Here is a 15,978-nt window from a genome sequence, read left to right on the forward strand (position 1 = left end):
CTCTCCCATAGAGTTCATCATGCATCTTTGAAAGACTTTGGAGGAATAAGAGAAGGGGGGAGGCATTCTTTTTACCACAAAGCAAGCATCACTATATAATAAAGAGAAGACATGGTGGCATCTTCTTTCAATTACAAGCCTCATTGTCTGTACTCCTGTCCTTGAGGAGTACTTGGTTTGGTACCAAGGCATTCTGCTCAGCTGGCCCGAGACACATGAATCCAGAGAGCTGGCAATTCCTCTGGGTTACACATGAGACCTTGCACTATGCAAGGCCACTAGGGTTGCATGTTACAGGTGGGATCCACCAAAACACAGATTATGTCATTGACCTCCTGAGTCACAAAGGTAGTAAGGGGGGGTGGGATTTGAATTCATATCTGTCCCAAACCAAACCTTTGGCCTTCCTTCTATTCCATCAAAATGGATTAACCATTTTGAGAGGTACAAAATTGGGATGGTCAGGAAATAGCTCTGTAACAAATGGGAGAGAGGAAACAAACTCCCTTGGGTTGCTCTCTGACTCCCCTCTTCTTCTGATCCATTTCAGCCGCCTGGGTCTATCTGCCATGAACAGCACCTTGAGAGATGCCCAGGCCCCGAGCCACCGTGAGTGCCTCCTGCCTTCTGTGGCCCGGACCCCCTCTGTCACCCAGATCACGCCAGCCAAGAAGATAACCTTCCTCAAGCGAGGGGATCCCCGGTTTGCTGGGGTTCGCTTGGCTGTTGACCAGCGCGCTTTCAAGAGCTTTGGCGCTCTGATGGACGAGCTCTCTCAGCGCGTGCCTCTCTCCTTTGGGGTGCGCTCTGTCACTACGCCCCGGGGCCTGCATGGCCTCAGTGCCCTGGAACAGCTGGAGGATGGTGGCTACTACCTCTGCTCTGATAAGAAGCCCCCCAAAACACCCAGTAGGCCAGGATGGCCACAGGGAAGAAGTTCATCCGCTCAGCAATCAAGAGATTTTGAAAGTCGGTGTGAGGCACCAGGAACATCCTCTTCCTGCAAGGGTCCTAAGGCCCCAAGGAGGATAGTGCTGGTTAAGAATGGTGACCCTAGATTCCAGCAGACAGTGGTTCTCAGCCATAGAAATACAAGGAACCTGATGGCCTTTCTCAGCAAAGCTTCAGATCTTTTGCATTTTCCTGTGAAGCAGGTGTACACAACGAGTGGGAAAAAGGTAGGCTATTGGAATGTGCTATTTCCTTTAAAAAACTATCTGGACCTTAGATGCAATGCGGGGAGCGGGGGGTGGTTACTCCTTACAGCAGGGCACTGATTGCCCTGCTACTAATTAAAGGTGAATTAGAGGAGTGGAGACATGCAGTCAGTTAAACAAGCAATTATTATTTGTATTTTGGCTACCATTTAGTGAGCGCTTAGTGAGTGCTAGACACTGTGCCTTGAACGCTTTCATTATTTTCTTATCCAATCCTTCTATTAGCTACTACCACCTATTTCAGCGAGAGTTCTGTGCAGAAAACAAAAACTCTTCAAAGTACCTTGAGCAGAAAGAAATCTAACACAGAGCATTAAGGGATTTCTGAATCTTTGGACAGTTGGAGGCATGAGCTCTAAGCTGGATCTACAGAAATAGCTCCCAGGGTTCTACAGGAAGCTGCTAACCTGGCTGAAGCTACTGTGATTTTTGAGTTCAAGAATACTTCTCTGTAGGGCATCCAAGGTTATAAAGCTGGGATCAGGAAACTGCCACCACTGCATCTTGATGCTCTTGACACGCAGGAGCACTGGGGTGCCAGGTCTAGCTGCTGCTGCCTCGACTGCTGTGGCGTCCCCGTGCCCACACATCTGCTTCACAGCAACAACAATCAGAAGCAAGAAGAGATGGTGTCTGCCTCACTTGCTTTCCCAGACTTGATCAAGTGCATCTAATTAATGGAGAACCCCATCTGCATACAGCCCAGACCATGAAGGCTAGAGAATATAATTTTTTGCCTTCCCAGCTTCTGCAGAACATAAATGTACACCATAGGTGGGCAGGATGGAGGTGGCTTGATCTATCCCACAGTCTCACCATAATCTAATCCTATCGCTATTGAACGCTGTTGAATCCTATCACTATTTTCCCACTACTTAAATTTACGAGCAACAGCTACAGCAGCATGTTCCCATCTAAGAGTGTAGCTGTCTTTCCTACAATCAAACATATTCATCTTCCCCTCAGAATCACATCAGCAATATACCGTCCATCCTCTAGGCACAAGCCTATCTTTTGTAGCCTCTGTCTTAAGATTTAACTATCAAGTCCACAGCCACCAAAATGTCTTATATGAAGTGCTAGAGGGAGGTAAAGGCAAAACAGAAAATTGATTTGTGCCTAGCAGAGCTGTGAAGAAAACTAGGTTATCCGCTGCATCGCCATTGATAGTATGAGGTTTCCTTCCACTGTCCATTTCCTGTTCCCTCTGCCCTCTGCCAGCACCTCAGCTGAATGTGGTGACGGATATGGAGGAGCACTGGACCACTTCCACCACCTAAATTATGGTGCATTTACTATGTGCTAGTATGTGTTACATCATTCTTGTGGACTCTGAGCCCTTGGAGGTCCTTCCTGAGCTATTGTGGCCTTGTGTTAATTTTTACCATCGAATATGGAAGCCACAGAAAGCACCCAAGGGATTCCTGGGCTGTAAATGACTTTTTCCATGACCCTATTTGCATAATAGCAGCTCTATTGCCCCTAACCAAGTTTGAATAGGATTCAAACTCCCATTCTTAGAGACCCATTACAGAATCAATCACCCCATGCGACACAGAACTCCCCTTGTTGCCTGTTGGTTCATTGTTGCCAGGATCCTCATATGGCCAAGTGACTGTCTCAACTTTCAACTTCACGGATCCACTGTCGTGTCTCCTGGTGGGAACATTTTCCCTTGCATCTAGAGACCTTCAAACTAGCAGAGCCTGAAGTTGTTGGGATGGGAAGTAAAATGTTTGCAGCTAGGCCATAGGTGTAATAGTGAAAGGAGCTGCTTGCATTTCCACCCCTTAATTCCAAAGGTACCTGTTGTCTGTGGAGAAACAGCACTGTACTATATGGTGGTTACCAGTCCAGAGCACATATCCCGTCCTGCAACATAATGCCTCAACATTGTAAAGTGATGCCTTTCAGCTGATGCCCAAACTGAGCTTCCCATGGAATGATCCACTGTTCTATAAGTTATGCTGCTTTTGGGTAATAGGGTATATGGCTACACGGTGAATTCCATCGGTGTTAGTGCATTGCCTCACTTCTTTTGCTATAAAATCAGTTCTTTGGATAGAAGTAATTTTCATGGATTATGGCAATGATGCATGAGGTCTTCAGTAAGTCCATGGATGGTGATGCTGGAAGAAGGATGTGGGCAAGGAAAGAAATATATATTTAAAATTAGTGAATTTAAAATTCCAGTGAATCCACATTGCTTACACTCCCCATGAGGGAGGTGTTCAATGTCATTAGCTTCCCACGAGATGGCTGGCTGAATACCTCAAGGTTTGCTGCAAACTTGCTCGCAAGTGTTTTGGCACAAGTTTAGCATGGATCTCTGTTCTTGGCAGAGGGTCCCCCTCAAGCAGACTTGGCAGTCAGACCTACATGAGTAGGGTAGTTTATATTTCCAGTTCATGTTATTTTGCCACTCTGTTCATAAGCCAGTTGAGCGCACCTTGGGGTGGCTGGAGGAAAAGAATGACTGACATCCATTGGGCAGGTCATTTGTCCACATGATTATCACCTTCTGGTGAGCATTCAATGGGACTCAAATATTCTCACTTAATGGACCCATTCTGGGAAACCCATTTACAGATTCTTCTCTAGAGTTCCTTGTCACCAACCCTCCAGTCTTCTTCCTTCCAAGGCCCTATTGTCAGATTGAACTGCTAACTACTGCCTATGCATTGCCATAGAACCTCCTGCCATTGCTCTTTCCATGAAAAGTAACCAATCAAATCACATTGTCCCTTGTGCTTTCCTACCCCACTGCCCTTTAAGGTCCTGCAGGTGGGTCTGTGATGCTGCAGCAGTCAACTTTTGACTCATGTCAGAATATCCTGTGAAACCATCTGAAACACACGATCAAGCATTTTATTCTTCAGTTAACTGGCCATAGGGAACTTCCCCAGGAAGTTGTAGGTATGCAGGCAGGAGAGATGACAATGCAGCAGAAGCGAGTGACCTGGGAGTGGGACTCATGCAATTTACTAATGCCTCAGTTCAAATGAAGTCTGGAGCCTGATCTAGTACATACCACTCCCTCCTGATGATGGAGTGCTGCTTTGACATACTTGCTTCATGGTTTGATGGATCATATAACAGTCATTTCAATTATAGTTCAACAACTAGAAGAATAAGTTTCTGTGCAGGATGTTTGGCTACAAGAGAAAAGAGATTCTTTTACAGTAATAGTAGAAGAATCCAGGTCCTCTGGCCACCCTGAGCTGAGAGTTTAGACCTTGAGCTTGCCATTTTCTTTAAGTCAGAGAAGCTAGCCTACTCCATAGTCCTTGTAGTTCTCATTCTCATTATAAGGGTCTATCATGCCAGTCAGTGATGGTCAAAGTCTTGCTCTCAGTAAGCATTCATCCTACTATCAGAACTAATCATCCAAAAACCTGTTTTTATCACTTTGTGCCAAAGGCTACCAGTATTCCATTGTGACCAGATTGTCACTGCCTTCAAACCCAATCTGGTCAGATAACTATTCCAAGATTTCTATCCTTGAGGGTCTACTGCCTACAACAACCTCTGATATCGTACATTGAATCAGTCATACCTACAGAGGAAACAGAAACCTCTGTAGGTATCTTAAGCATGAAGAAAATAACTTATACGTGTTTCAATTATACATGTATATTGTATACAAAACTTACACATTAGGGGATCCCTGCGTGGCTCAGGGGTTTAGCGCCTGCCTCCAGGATCAAGTCCCACATTAGGCTCCTGCATGGAGCCTGCTTCTCCCTCTGCATGTGTCTCTGCCTCTCTCTCTCTCTCTCTCTCTGTCTTTCATGAATAAATAAATAAAATCTCAAGATTAGAAAGCTGGAGGAGAGAATAGGCTTGGTTTCTAGAAATAATTTCCAGAGCACCACAGAATTGACCTATCTGGGTGGATTGGATGCCTCTAACATGATCACGCAAGTGGGTCGTTGGGGTGATGTTCCTGGAATAATTGAGTTCAGTATCAGTCCACCATTGTTCTGATTCCAGACCATTGTTCTGGTCTGGGATCAGATAGGTCATGTGACACTGCTGTCTGTTGATATTCAGAAAGCTGGTGATGGGGTACAGGAACAATGAGTGTGGCTTTTGCCATCTCAGCTGCACATGCCCCTTTTCATATTTGACTTTTTTTCTTGTGGCAACAGTCAAGAGAAAAAAAAAAGATGGCCTCTGCTTCAATGTCATTTCTCCTAGCTTGTGCAAGTTCATCTAACTGTTGGAAATGATTTCATGGTTAGAATTCTAGCTGCAAGGGAGCCCAGAAAATGTGTGTATAGAGCTGTGTACACTCTGCATTACTGGAAATTACACCAGAAAGGGAATAAAATAGAGGTTGACTAGTTTAGGACATGACATCTACTGCACAACCTCATGAGGCAATTCATGCTATCATTTCCTTTGTATAGGTGAGAAAATTGAGGGACAGAGGTCAAATAATTTGTTCATATTTGCATAGCTAGCAAATGATAGGATTAGTATTAATGATTTCAGAGTCATAAGAAAACTTCTAAATTATGGCACATTTGCTATGTACCAGCATGTGCTACGTGCAGAGTATACTGAGAAATAAGGCAGGGTTCTTACCTTCAATTAGCTACAGTTTAGTGGGTAAGGGGAAAGGGAGACAGCAGGTACAAAAATAAGTTAAATGAATAAAAAAATATCAGTGTATTTTTATATAGACTTACACCAGAACTATTACAGTCTCTGTGAACAAAATGGTCTTATTGCTCCCCAGGGCAGGCTGTGGCATAATTATCAGTTTTTAGGTCTTCAACTGAGTGAACACTCTCAATACACTCTAAGTAACTTTCTTTTTTTTGTGTGGATCCTAAATCTTGACGTTTTTTCTAGAATGGGAGCATCATTTTGCCCTGAGTTCTTTATCTCCCTCTTAGAAAATATGATTTCTTAGAAGTATGACTACATCTATAAATTAATAGATTTGGGTCATGTTTGTATTTTTGTGATGGACTAGAGCTCTAAATCAACAAAGAAATGTACTCAGTAGTTTGAAACAAACTTCTAATTAACTAGATTGAAAGATATGGTATCTAACTAATTTAATGTCATTTGTGGAGAGAGGTAGCAAGAGTTCCCTTTTTCTCATTTCCTTGCTAATGAACACACTCTTCTAATTTGAGAAAATAAAGAAGAACAGATTCAGTCCTTTGAAGATGAAATTAAATCCCCTAACACTGCCAATTACTATATAATGTCATAAATAGTGCAAAATCTCACATATACAAGGGCCTCAGGTCCATGTGAAATTTTTCTAAAAGTAGGGACCTATTCCTTGGAATGCAGTGAATGCTCAGCATCCAGCCCAGGATGTCCTGGGTGGCAGGAGGGAAAGGATGGCACAAACCTCTGAGCAGGAGCTTAGGGAATCACTGGGGGGAGCCTGTAGAGAGAGCAGTCTTGCCCTTCTCTGCTCCAAAAGGGCTGAAAGCAGAGGCAATGGGCTCAAGATTATACTGGAAAACACAGATTAGACCCAGGAGAGAACTTTGTGTGGGAAAAGAGTGAGATAGTGAAATCATATCTCCTTAGGGAAGCTGGAGGCCTGTCTGCTCTGGTTGCTTTTAAAAAATACATATTCTGGAGAGTGCAAGTGAGGGCAGGGAGGCAGGCCAAAGACTTCTTGAAATGTTTTCCACTTGAGGCATTCAGAAGAACGCCTAGGAACCTCTGAGGAAACCACAGGCCTCATATACCAGGTGGAGGGAGGGGTGTAGGTGGAGAGGAAGGTCATGGTGGAAGGACCTCAGCCCCCAGCTAGTTATGGAGATACTATGGCAAGCGGATAGGATCCTTCCCTTGAATCAGAATTCTGGAATGATATGTGCAAACTTTACGAAAGGGCCAGAGTGATGGGATTCTTTCTTTATCTATGTCTCCCTGGGCAGAAGATGGGTTCTGCATACTGGGCCTCCTAACTCAACACTCTCCTTCTTCAGGTGGACTCTCTGAAGGGTCTGCTCCACAGCCCCTCAGTGCTAGTATGTGCTGGTTACGAGTCTTTCAGACCACTGGCAGTGGAAGATGCCAGAAGATATGGGACTGAAACTTTATCTGGGCAGACTTCAAGAAACAAAACCGGTGAGTTAGTTTTGGCATTTCTCCAAATTTGTTTGCACTGGATGGTGGTTCAGTAGGAGTGGGCATATATTCCTTCTAGATAATCTAAAAAACCTGCCTTTTGGCCCCAGTTCTTGGGTATCCCATTTGTTTTGGGTCACCCTTGCCTTTTCTTCTTTCTTAGTGCCATCGACCTTAATTGGGTTGAAATTTGGCTGGCATGTGAGAGAGGGGAGTCTGGTATTTAAAAAGAACAGGGACTAGAAGATCTTTAAGTTTCTAGGATCTAAAATAAATTTTATTAAGGACCATAGTGGGCATGACATTATGGAGACAATGGACCATCGGTATGTAGCATTTGCATCTTTCAAGAGTCATGACTCCCTTAGACAACAAAAGAAGCCAAATGGACTAAAACTTGTGATAACCATCTATCCTTCATGTATTCGTCTATCTATACATCAGCTGTATATATCTCCAAAAAGCCTACTATGTGCCAGAGTGTAGGTGTTGTTATTTGAAGACACATTATTTTCAAGGCATAATTAACAACTACAGGTTGAAACTTTCAGCAAAATCATTGGAAATGGACAAATTTGGTGAACAAACAAAATAATATCCTTTGTGAAAAGCTGCTAAGAGGTGACAATAATGGTTTTGGTGATCACTGCATGCCAGGTGCTAGAGGTACAAAGGCCTGTTAGCCACAGAGCCTCCTTGGAAGGAGCCCCCAGTCTCATTAGGTGCTTATGGAAGAGCAGAACTTGATAAAACCTTCTGTCCAGACAGATTCTAGGGGGCACATCTGTTTTTTTTTGCTCACCATAGGCTTAGCCTCCACTAGCTTTCTCCTCTTGCCAAGCGTTAGTTCAGGAGATGAAATGAGAAAGTACTAAAAATTTCATTCTTCCTTGGGATCACTTCTCTCTTCCTTCAGTGGCTCTTTTTTCTTTTTTTCAAGGCTAGAGTGCAGGCTTGACTATCAGGGCTTAGTATTGTGTATCCACATCCTTCCTTGCCATCATTTATCAACTCCAAAGCTTGATGAGTGTTAGAATGATAAATCACCACTAATAATTGCAAAGCATTTTTACAGTTTACAATCAGGCACCTATGCAGCAGCTTATTGATTTTGCTTCCTGTGTTGGGGGTGGGCATGAGCAGGGCTAGGAGTTAGCTCTGGCTACTGCTGCTCTGCCTTCCAACTCTGCTGTTTATCAAGAATCTACTTTGTGCTAGCAACTCTGCAGAAAGCTTTCTATGCATTGCCTTGCATCATCAAAACAAACCTGCCATTATTATTTTACAACTCAGTAAAGAGGCTCTGCCAAAAGCTACACAGCAAGGAAATGGCAGCATTGAGACTGAATTCAGATCTCAAGTTCATCTTACTAGATTTTCTGGTTCACAAATTGCAGACTGCGTATTCATTCTAGAATGGTTTCTGCCCTTACTTTGTGGTTTTGGAGGGTGTTTAACTAATGAAAGGCTCATGATTAGCCTTTTTTTCTCCTACCCTGAAGCTTTCCCTAGTAGCTCACTGTCTTTCCTCTTTTCTCTTATTTTCATTGTGTGCCAGGAGGCTGGGGGCCAAAGGCCAAGCAGAGTGTGATCCATTCAAGGTCCAGGTCAGGCAGCCGGCCACGGCAGTGCTCCTTGCTGTCAGAGAGGTCTGGTCTCAGCGACGCCCCGGGATCCCTGCATTGCGCCCAGACGGGCCCTGCTCCTGACGGACACCCTCAGGATGTGCCTGCCCACCCTGGCCCATTGGTGGCCAGTGACGATGTTGAGAAGAAGGTCCGCATGAATGAGGATGGCAGCCTATCTGTAGAGATGAAAGTCCGCTTCCACCTACTTGGCAAGGATGCAGTCCTGTGGTCCAGGAGGGTGGGGAGGGCCAGTGCCCTCCCGGCAGCCAGTGAGGGGGTCCCTGTCCTGGGGGAGGTGGACTCCCTCCACTGTGTGTGGGAGGGCCACCTTGGGGGCTCCTCAGAGCCTGGGGCACAGGGACTGGGGCCCTGTGGGGCAGGAGGATGTGAGGAAGCCTTGGGCCGAAGCCGGTGGCAGCCAGGGTCCAGGTATGAAATCTGGATGAACCCCCTGTACTCTACCCAGGGAGATGGGACAGACTCTCGGAGGAGATCCAGGCTGACCCAACACTCCCATTCCCGGAGGCCCTGTAGCCAAAGGTTCACCAGCAGGAAAAGAAGCAGCAAGGACAGTGTCAGCCCTGCCTCTAGTGACAGATGCCCCAGAGACTCTGAGCCAAACTCCTCATGCTGCTCCAGGTCTCCGGGGAGCAGCATGGGCAGCTGTGACCTACAGTCAGCCTCTGGGGCTATCTCTCAGAGAGGAGCAGGGTGGGAAGGGGGTGACCCATCGGGGACGAGTGAGAGCCCAGGTCCACAGGGAGCAGGGCAGGGCAGCAGGGAGTGCCACAGCCGCCTGAAGGCCCAGACCCAAGGCACAGCTGGTGCTCTTTCTGACTCCTCAGGAAGTGCTGGGTCTCATGAGGAGTCTAGTGAAAGGGGTGAGCAACCCCAGGGCTGCCCAAGCAAGACAAGGGCTGTGAGTACTTCCCGGCCAAAGATCACCCAGAGGGAAGGTCTCAGTCCTCCCACAGTGAGTCCCTTGTTTTTGAGGGATGAGGACTCACAGGAAGAGGAGAGTGGACAGGGTACCAGGCACTCTCAGGCTAAGGATAGGTCTGGGATGAGATGGCGCCTGGCTCTACGTAATTTTGGCTCTAGGGACATTGCAGGAAGCTGTTCTCCAGTCCCAGGCAGGAGAAGAAAGCAGAAGGGCCGAGCCAGTGCTATGTCCTTACCCAGCCAAGGGGCTCAGACAGGCCACCCCAGGCAGCATCACCGCCCACTTGACTCACCTGTGCCCAAGAAAATGCCTGGACCTCCCAGCAGAGCCAGGGCCTGCCCAGATGGCCCAGCACCACACCTTTCTGAAAGCTCACCTAGTGCCAGGAACCGGGCCTCTCAGGACACAGGGCCATCCTCCTCTGCCTCTCTTCATTCCCAGTATGCTCTCATTACCCCTGTGAGCAATTCTGAATGTGCTTCCAATTTCTACCCCCCATATTCCCTCTCTGCTGAGACTGAAGGGGACCCTAAACTCAGGGCAAGCTCACCAGCTCCCACACCTTCCAACACATCAGACTCTTTGGGCAACCAAGCTGATGGGCTGGACAAAAAGCCAGGGGGCGACATTCCCAAGCCTTCCTGGCCTTTAGATCCGCCAGGTGGACAGCCTGAGGGAGGGATGCCAGGAGCCCACCGAGGCTGCAGCTGCTCACCCATCAGCACATCCATGTTCCACGGGACCCCCAGTGATGAGACTCATGCCCCGCAGACCTCCCAGCCATTAGGCAGCCAGGGAGTCTTCTCTGAGGTCTGCTTAGAATGCAGCAGATACTGTCCCACTCCCCCAAGGACATGGCCTTTTGTCAAGAAACACGCTTCTTGCAGCAGCAGCTCCAGTGCTGACTGCGGGCCAGGTCGGGGGGAGCTGGGGGAGGGAAAACTTGATATGTGGCGCCCACAGCCCCCCGCCTGTCAGCCAGGGGCCATGGGGAAAGCAGTCAAAGCCTCGAGAAGGGGCAGCTCCAGCTGTGGTCCCAGGTCTGGGAGAGTATTCCAGAAGAAAGTTGCTGGTGGAGGGAAAAGCCTGGAGGAGGAAGAGAAAGATGGCAGAAAGATGCTGCGTGCTCTGCCCCGAGCCTCACCAGACACTGTGGTCCGTGAATGGTTGAGCAACATCCCAGAGGAGCCCATACCCATGAAATGTGAAATGGTGGGTGACAGCACAGATGTGGCAGGGGATGACCCAGAAGGCCCCAAGGAGGATCCCGTTGGCCGACATTCCCCAGAATGTCTAGGAGAGCCAACCCAGGTCAGACAACTGTTGCACGAAGGTGCTGCCAGCGAGAAAGCAGAACCAGATGGAGCCCTCCCAGTGCCTGGTGATGCTCATTCCAAGTCAGGAGAAGGTCTTCCTTGTAGCGGAATTTCACAAGACCCCAGGGAGGCTGGATCAGGCAAAGGGATGGCTGTGGACCGTGGTGTGGGCCAGTGCCTGCTTCCCCACAAGCTCTCTGCCTCCATACAGGTCATGAAGGCACTGATAGGCTCCAAGCAGGGCCGGCCCAGCAGCCTCCCTGAAGTGTCCAGTGCAGTGGGCAGGAGGCTCAGCCGATCTGCCCAGGCCCTTATCACCTGTCTTGCTGGGCTCCACTTCTTTGATGAAGACCTTGGGTCTCCCACTGGCCAAGTGAGGTTCATAGACTCTCCTCGGTACCAGGAGCTCTTGAGCATCTTCCAGGCTCTGTGGCCAGCGTGTCGACTCAGGCGAGGTGAGGTGGACTCAGGCCTCTGGGAGCTGGGCCGGTGCCAGGCTCTGCCAGGCCTCAGGTCCCACGTCATGACTGAGGACCTCACACCAACGTCCTCATCTGGTGTGGATGTCGGCAGTGGCTCTGGAGGCTCAGGGGAGGGCAGTGGACCCTGTGCTATGGACTGTGCCATGGTCCCTGAGAGGATAACACTGCCCTTGAAGATCCCCTCCCTGAGACAAGATTCTAGAACCTCTGAGAACCGAGAGGATCCGGGAAACCAAGAGCCAAGTGGTTCCACAGCCTCTTCAAACTCCCAAGCATGGGCTTGTGCCACCAGAAAAGATGAGGCAGAAAGAAACAGTGGACAGCAGGTGCTAGGCAGTAACCTGGACCCAGTAGTTGACAACACAATGCAAGAAGAAGAGGTACAAGTAGAGAAGAAAGTCAGAGAAGAAAAAGAAATAGCAGAACTGCAAGGAGAGGGTGTCCCAGGATTTCCAGAAGAGGAAACAGTCATGGGACAAGAATTGTCAGAGGCCAACTCTCAGGCTGGGGAAGGTGCACCAGAAGATAAGAGTGTGCAGGAAGAGGAAGCAGGAGACCCTGCCTCCCCCATACTTTGCCCTCCAGGGAGGAAAGAGAAACCCACAGAGCCACCTAGGAGCCTCAGCGAGGGGCATCCAAATGCCAGTGAAACTGAGAGTGACCCCAAAGTTGAGCCTGGTTTGGAGAAGCTGCCCAAAGCAGCTGAGACATGCCATGAGCAAAGCCAGGTCAAATGCACCCAGGGGCCTGGGGAGAAGAGCTCTTCTGCGGTCCGTAGGGTGTCTCTGGACCCCGACCCCCTCTGGGTGTCCAGGTTGCTGAAGAAGATGGAGAAGGCCTTCATGGCCCACCTTGCCAGCGCCACGGCTGAGCTCCGAGCCCGCTGGAGCCTACAGAACAATATCCTGCTGGACCAGATGGTAGCAGAGTTGCATCAAGACCTGGGCCGGCGGCTCGAAGATAGCATCGAGAAAGAGCTCCGGAAGGTCCAGAGCCGGGCAGGGGGCAAGATGCAGGGGCCGGCCAGGGAGGGCCTCAGGTGGGAGATGTCCCTGCAGACAGAGCAGCGCAGGCGCCGCCTCCAGGACCTGCGCCGCCTCTCGGCCTTCTCCAGGCAGGCTCGAAGCCAGGGGCCGCTGGCCCTCCCCACGGAGGATATGCCAACCCTCAGTGGAGCCCTGGGGGCCTGGCAGGTTGGGGAGGCTGAGGAGGAGGAGTTTTGTCCCTGTGAGGCCTGCATGAGGAAAAAAGTGATCCCCACGTCCCCAAAGGACACAATGGAGGCATCCAGGGCACCCATCAAAAAGGCCTTCGACCTGCAGCACATTCTACAGAAGAAGAAAGGGGGATGCATTAGTGGGGAGGCCAAAGAGGCAGCCCCTGAGAAGAGAGGGATGGAGCCACTTCAGGGGGACCCCTTCGGGACAGGGACTGTCCAGGAGTCTGATAGAGGCCTGGAGCTGGGGTTAGACCAGGACTCTGGGACAGAGGAGGGGGGTGAGGGTGAGAGCAGTCAGACCCTTGGCAGAGAGGGAGACCCCGGAGTGGGAGAGGGGGAGGCATCTGTTCAGAAGAGAGAAGGGAGCACAGGTGGGCCAGGCAGCATCCCAGAGGGAGCAGGTGGGGAGGAGCTGAGCTCTGGGGGGAAGGAAGAAAACACAGAGGAGGGCTCTGGGGCTGAAGGCAGTTTGGAAGGTGAAGACTCAGGAGGAGGTAACCGAAGCCCAGGAGATCAGAACGATGGTGACAAAAGTGAAGAGATCCAGGAAGCTGAAGGCGAGGGGCAGCCAGAGTCAGGGGGAGGAAGGGGAGAAGGAGAAGAGGAGAAAGAAGGTAGCCCTCAGGTCGACTGGGGCCAGGGCCAGCCAGGTGAGACTTCTGGAAACAGCAGCCCAGACCCAGAGGGGAAGCCAGCGCTGCCCCCTACCACAGGTGCAGACAGCCCCTGCCCAAGGGCAGGCTGGAAAGCAGGCCTTGCCTCCTCCAGCGTGGCGTCTCTGGGAAACTGCTCTCAGCTCTCCCAGAAAGGTTCGGAAGAAAAGCCCTTGAACGGAGACATGAGGAGCATCGAAGAGGAGTCCGAGGAAATCCCTGGTCCAGAGAGAACAGGCACAGGCATGTATCCAGAAAGCTCCACTTCTGAAAAAGAAGGGGCCCCCTCGGGCCCGAGGACTCCAGAGCAGGAGGCAGGCAAGGCCTCTGGCCTAGAAGCTGAGAAGGTAGTTAAAACTCTTGCTTTCACAGAAATGGGGTTTCAAAACCTCCCCGTGGACCGGACAGATGGCTTTGGCCAAGATGACTTAGATTTCTAGAGACCCAGCTGCAAGGCCGGTCATGAGTCTGTTTTTATTAATATTTTGTCCACGGACCTGAGCGTGGCTCGGTCCCCTGGAGGTGTACTAAGAACATGGAGAAAGATCAGGACTTGCCAAGGACACAGCCTCACCACGCTGTCCCTGGCTTCTGAATTCTGGAGCTGGCCAATCCCATGCACGGTGTGACGGAGGGTTATGTCAGATCTGCCCTGTTATCTGAGGTCAGCTGGACCCCTCCATTTTCCTGCTGAGCCCAGAAGGATGGAACTGACTGGAAGTGTTCCAGGAGAGTTTTTGTTTGTGTGTTTTATTTATTTATTTATTTATTTATTTTTTTGCTCTCATTCTTTTGCCTATTGATCTGCAGTTATTTTTCTCCTTGGCCTCTCTTGGCATTCACCTCGTTCGACTTTGAGGTGCTTTTTTCTAGTCTTGAATATATTTGGTGACTCTGCAGATGTGAATACTTAGAAGAAATGGATAAATTCAGGGGTCATTGGATAAAATTTTTTCTCAGCCCAAAAGTCCATGTAGATTTCCTTTATTCATGCATATATGCATGAATATACGTATTGGCAATGGAAAAAATTGGGAAAGGAAAGAAAAAGGATGAAGAAGGAAAATTATCACCCGTGGTCCCATCACTCAGAGATGACAAATGTTAGCAGTTGGGTATAATTCCTTTGCATTTTTTTCCTAATGATTTAATAGTTGAGCAAACCTTTATACACTTTTTTTTTTTGATTTAGCAATATAAGAATTTGCCCGATTTATCTCAAAATCTTCATAAAACTATTTTTTTCATAAAACTATTTTTGATGCCTGAATAATTTATTATGCAGATTTTACCTCTTCATTTCCCTAGTGTGGACCATTTAGATGGGTTTCATTATTTTATTTTATTTTTCTTAACATTTTTCTGCATGAACTGCAGATGATTTCCCTAGAATAGATTCCCAGGCTTGGAATTACTTAGCCAAAAATATCAGCTTTTTTAGGCTTTTGATATCATGCTGCCAAATTGCTTTTCTAAAGGTCTGTACTAATTTACATCACCTGGCCCACCACACGCTCATCAGTGTTTGGTATAACCATTAAAAATGAGAAATCTTTTACTAATTTTATGGGCAAAAAATAGTACCTGATTTTAATGTGGTACTATTTTTGATATATTTGATTGCTAGTGAGATTAAAGAGATTTCTACATTTATTAAAAATATATTTGCATATAAATTTTATGTTTATGCCTTTTGCCCATTTTCAACTGGGATCCTAGATTTTTTTTTGATGAATTGATTTACATGTGCCCTTTATAATTTTTTGCTAATATTCTATTTATCATTTTTTGAGGTTAAAAAAAAATGCCCTTTCTCTGCATCCTTCCACAAGAAGCCTTGGACCAGGCTCTGTCTGAGTAGGGAGCTTCTTTGACCGATTCTCAGCAGTGTTCTCACTCATACACGACATTTTATGTATTTATAATTATTAAAGTGGAGGTTGATGCTACAAGGACAGGTATTGCTCTCTGGTTGCTTAAATGTAAATATTAATAAAAAATAAGTAAAAATAAGTAAAAAATTAAGATTAAGTGAATGTTGGGTATAGGCTGTGTCCTCATGCCTGCAGTCACCTGGTTCTGTTTCTGCAAACTGGAGATGTTCTTAATAAAATTTGATGTGTTGTAAAGTTTTCCGTGGAGGTAATTCTTTTTTTTTTTTTTTTTTAAGATTTTATTTATTTTTGGGTGGAGAGAGGAGCAGAGGGAGAGAGGCAAGCAGACTCTATGCTGAGTACAGACCCTGACTTGGGGCCTGATCCCAGGACCCTGAGATCAAGACCTGAGCCAAAATCAAGATCCAGATGCTTAAATGACTGAGCCACCCAGATGCCCCTGTGGAGATGAAATGTATATATATACATATATACACATACATGCACTGGTGCCCTAGCCAGAAGCCCTCAGCAGAAT

The 15,978-nt window shown here is 47.8% G+C and overlaps 1 protein-coding gene across 1 annotated transcript; it reads left to right on the forward strand.

The window, feature by feature from the left end:
• The first annotated feature begins 569 nt into the window (after positions 1-569).
• Positions 570-15,536, forward strand: RP1L1 (RP1 like 1). Its single transcript, XM_077868647.1, has 3 exons — positions 570-1,178; positions 7,184-7,325; positions 8,884-15,536. Exons 1-3 carry the CDS (start codon positions 570-572, stop codon positions 14,004-14,006), a joined length of 5,874 nt encoding a protein of 1,957 aa, XP_077724773.1. The 3' UTR covers positions 14,007-15,536.
• The last annotated feature ends 442 nt before the right edge of the window (positions 15,537-15,978 follow it).

This window comes from Canis aureus, chromosome 24 (assembly GCF_053574225.1).
Source record: "Canis aureus isolate CA01 chromosome 24, VMU_Caureus_v.1.0, whole genome shotgun sequence".
NCBI lineage: Eukaryota > Metazoa > Chordata > Mammalia > Carnivora > Canidae > Canis > Canis aureus.

Bases quoted from the DNA above. Each gene is read 5' to 3' on its own strand.
- RP1L1 (XM_077868647.1), top strand. From the start codon at position 570: ATGAACAGCACCTTGAGAGATGCCCAGGCCCCGAGCCACCGTGAGTGC. The intron at 1,179-7,183 runs GTAGGCTATTGG...CTCCTTCTTCAG, and splicing joins ACACAACGAGTGGGAAAAAG to GTGGACTCTCTGAAGGGTCT. The intron at 7,326-8,883 runs GTGAGTTAGTTT...ATTGTGTGCCAG, and splicing joins GACTTCAAGAAACAAAACCG to GAGGCTGGGGGCCAAAGGCC.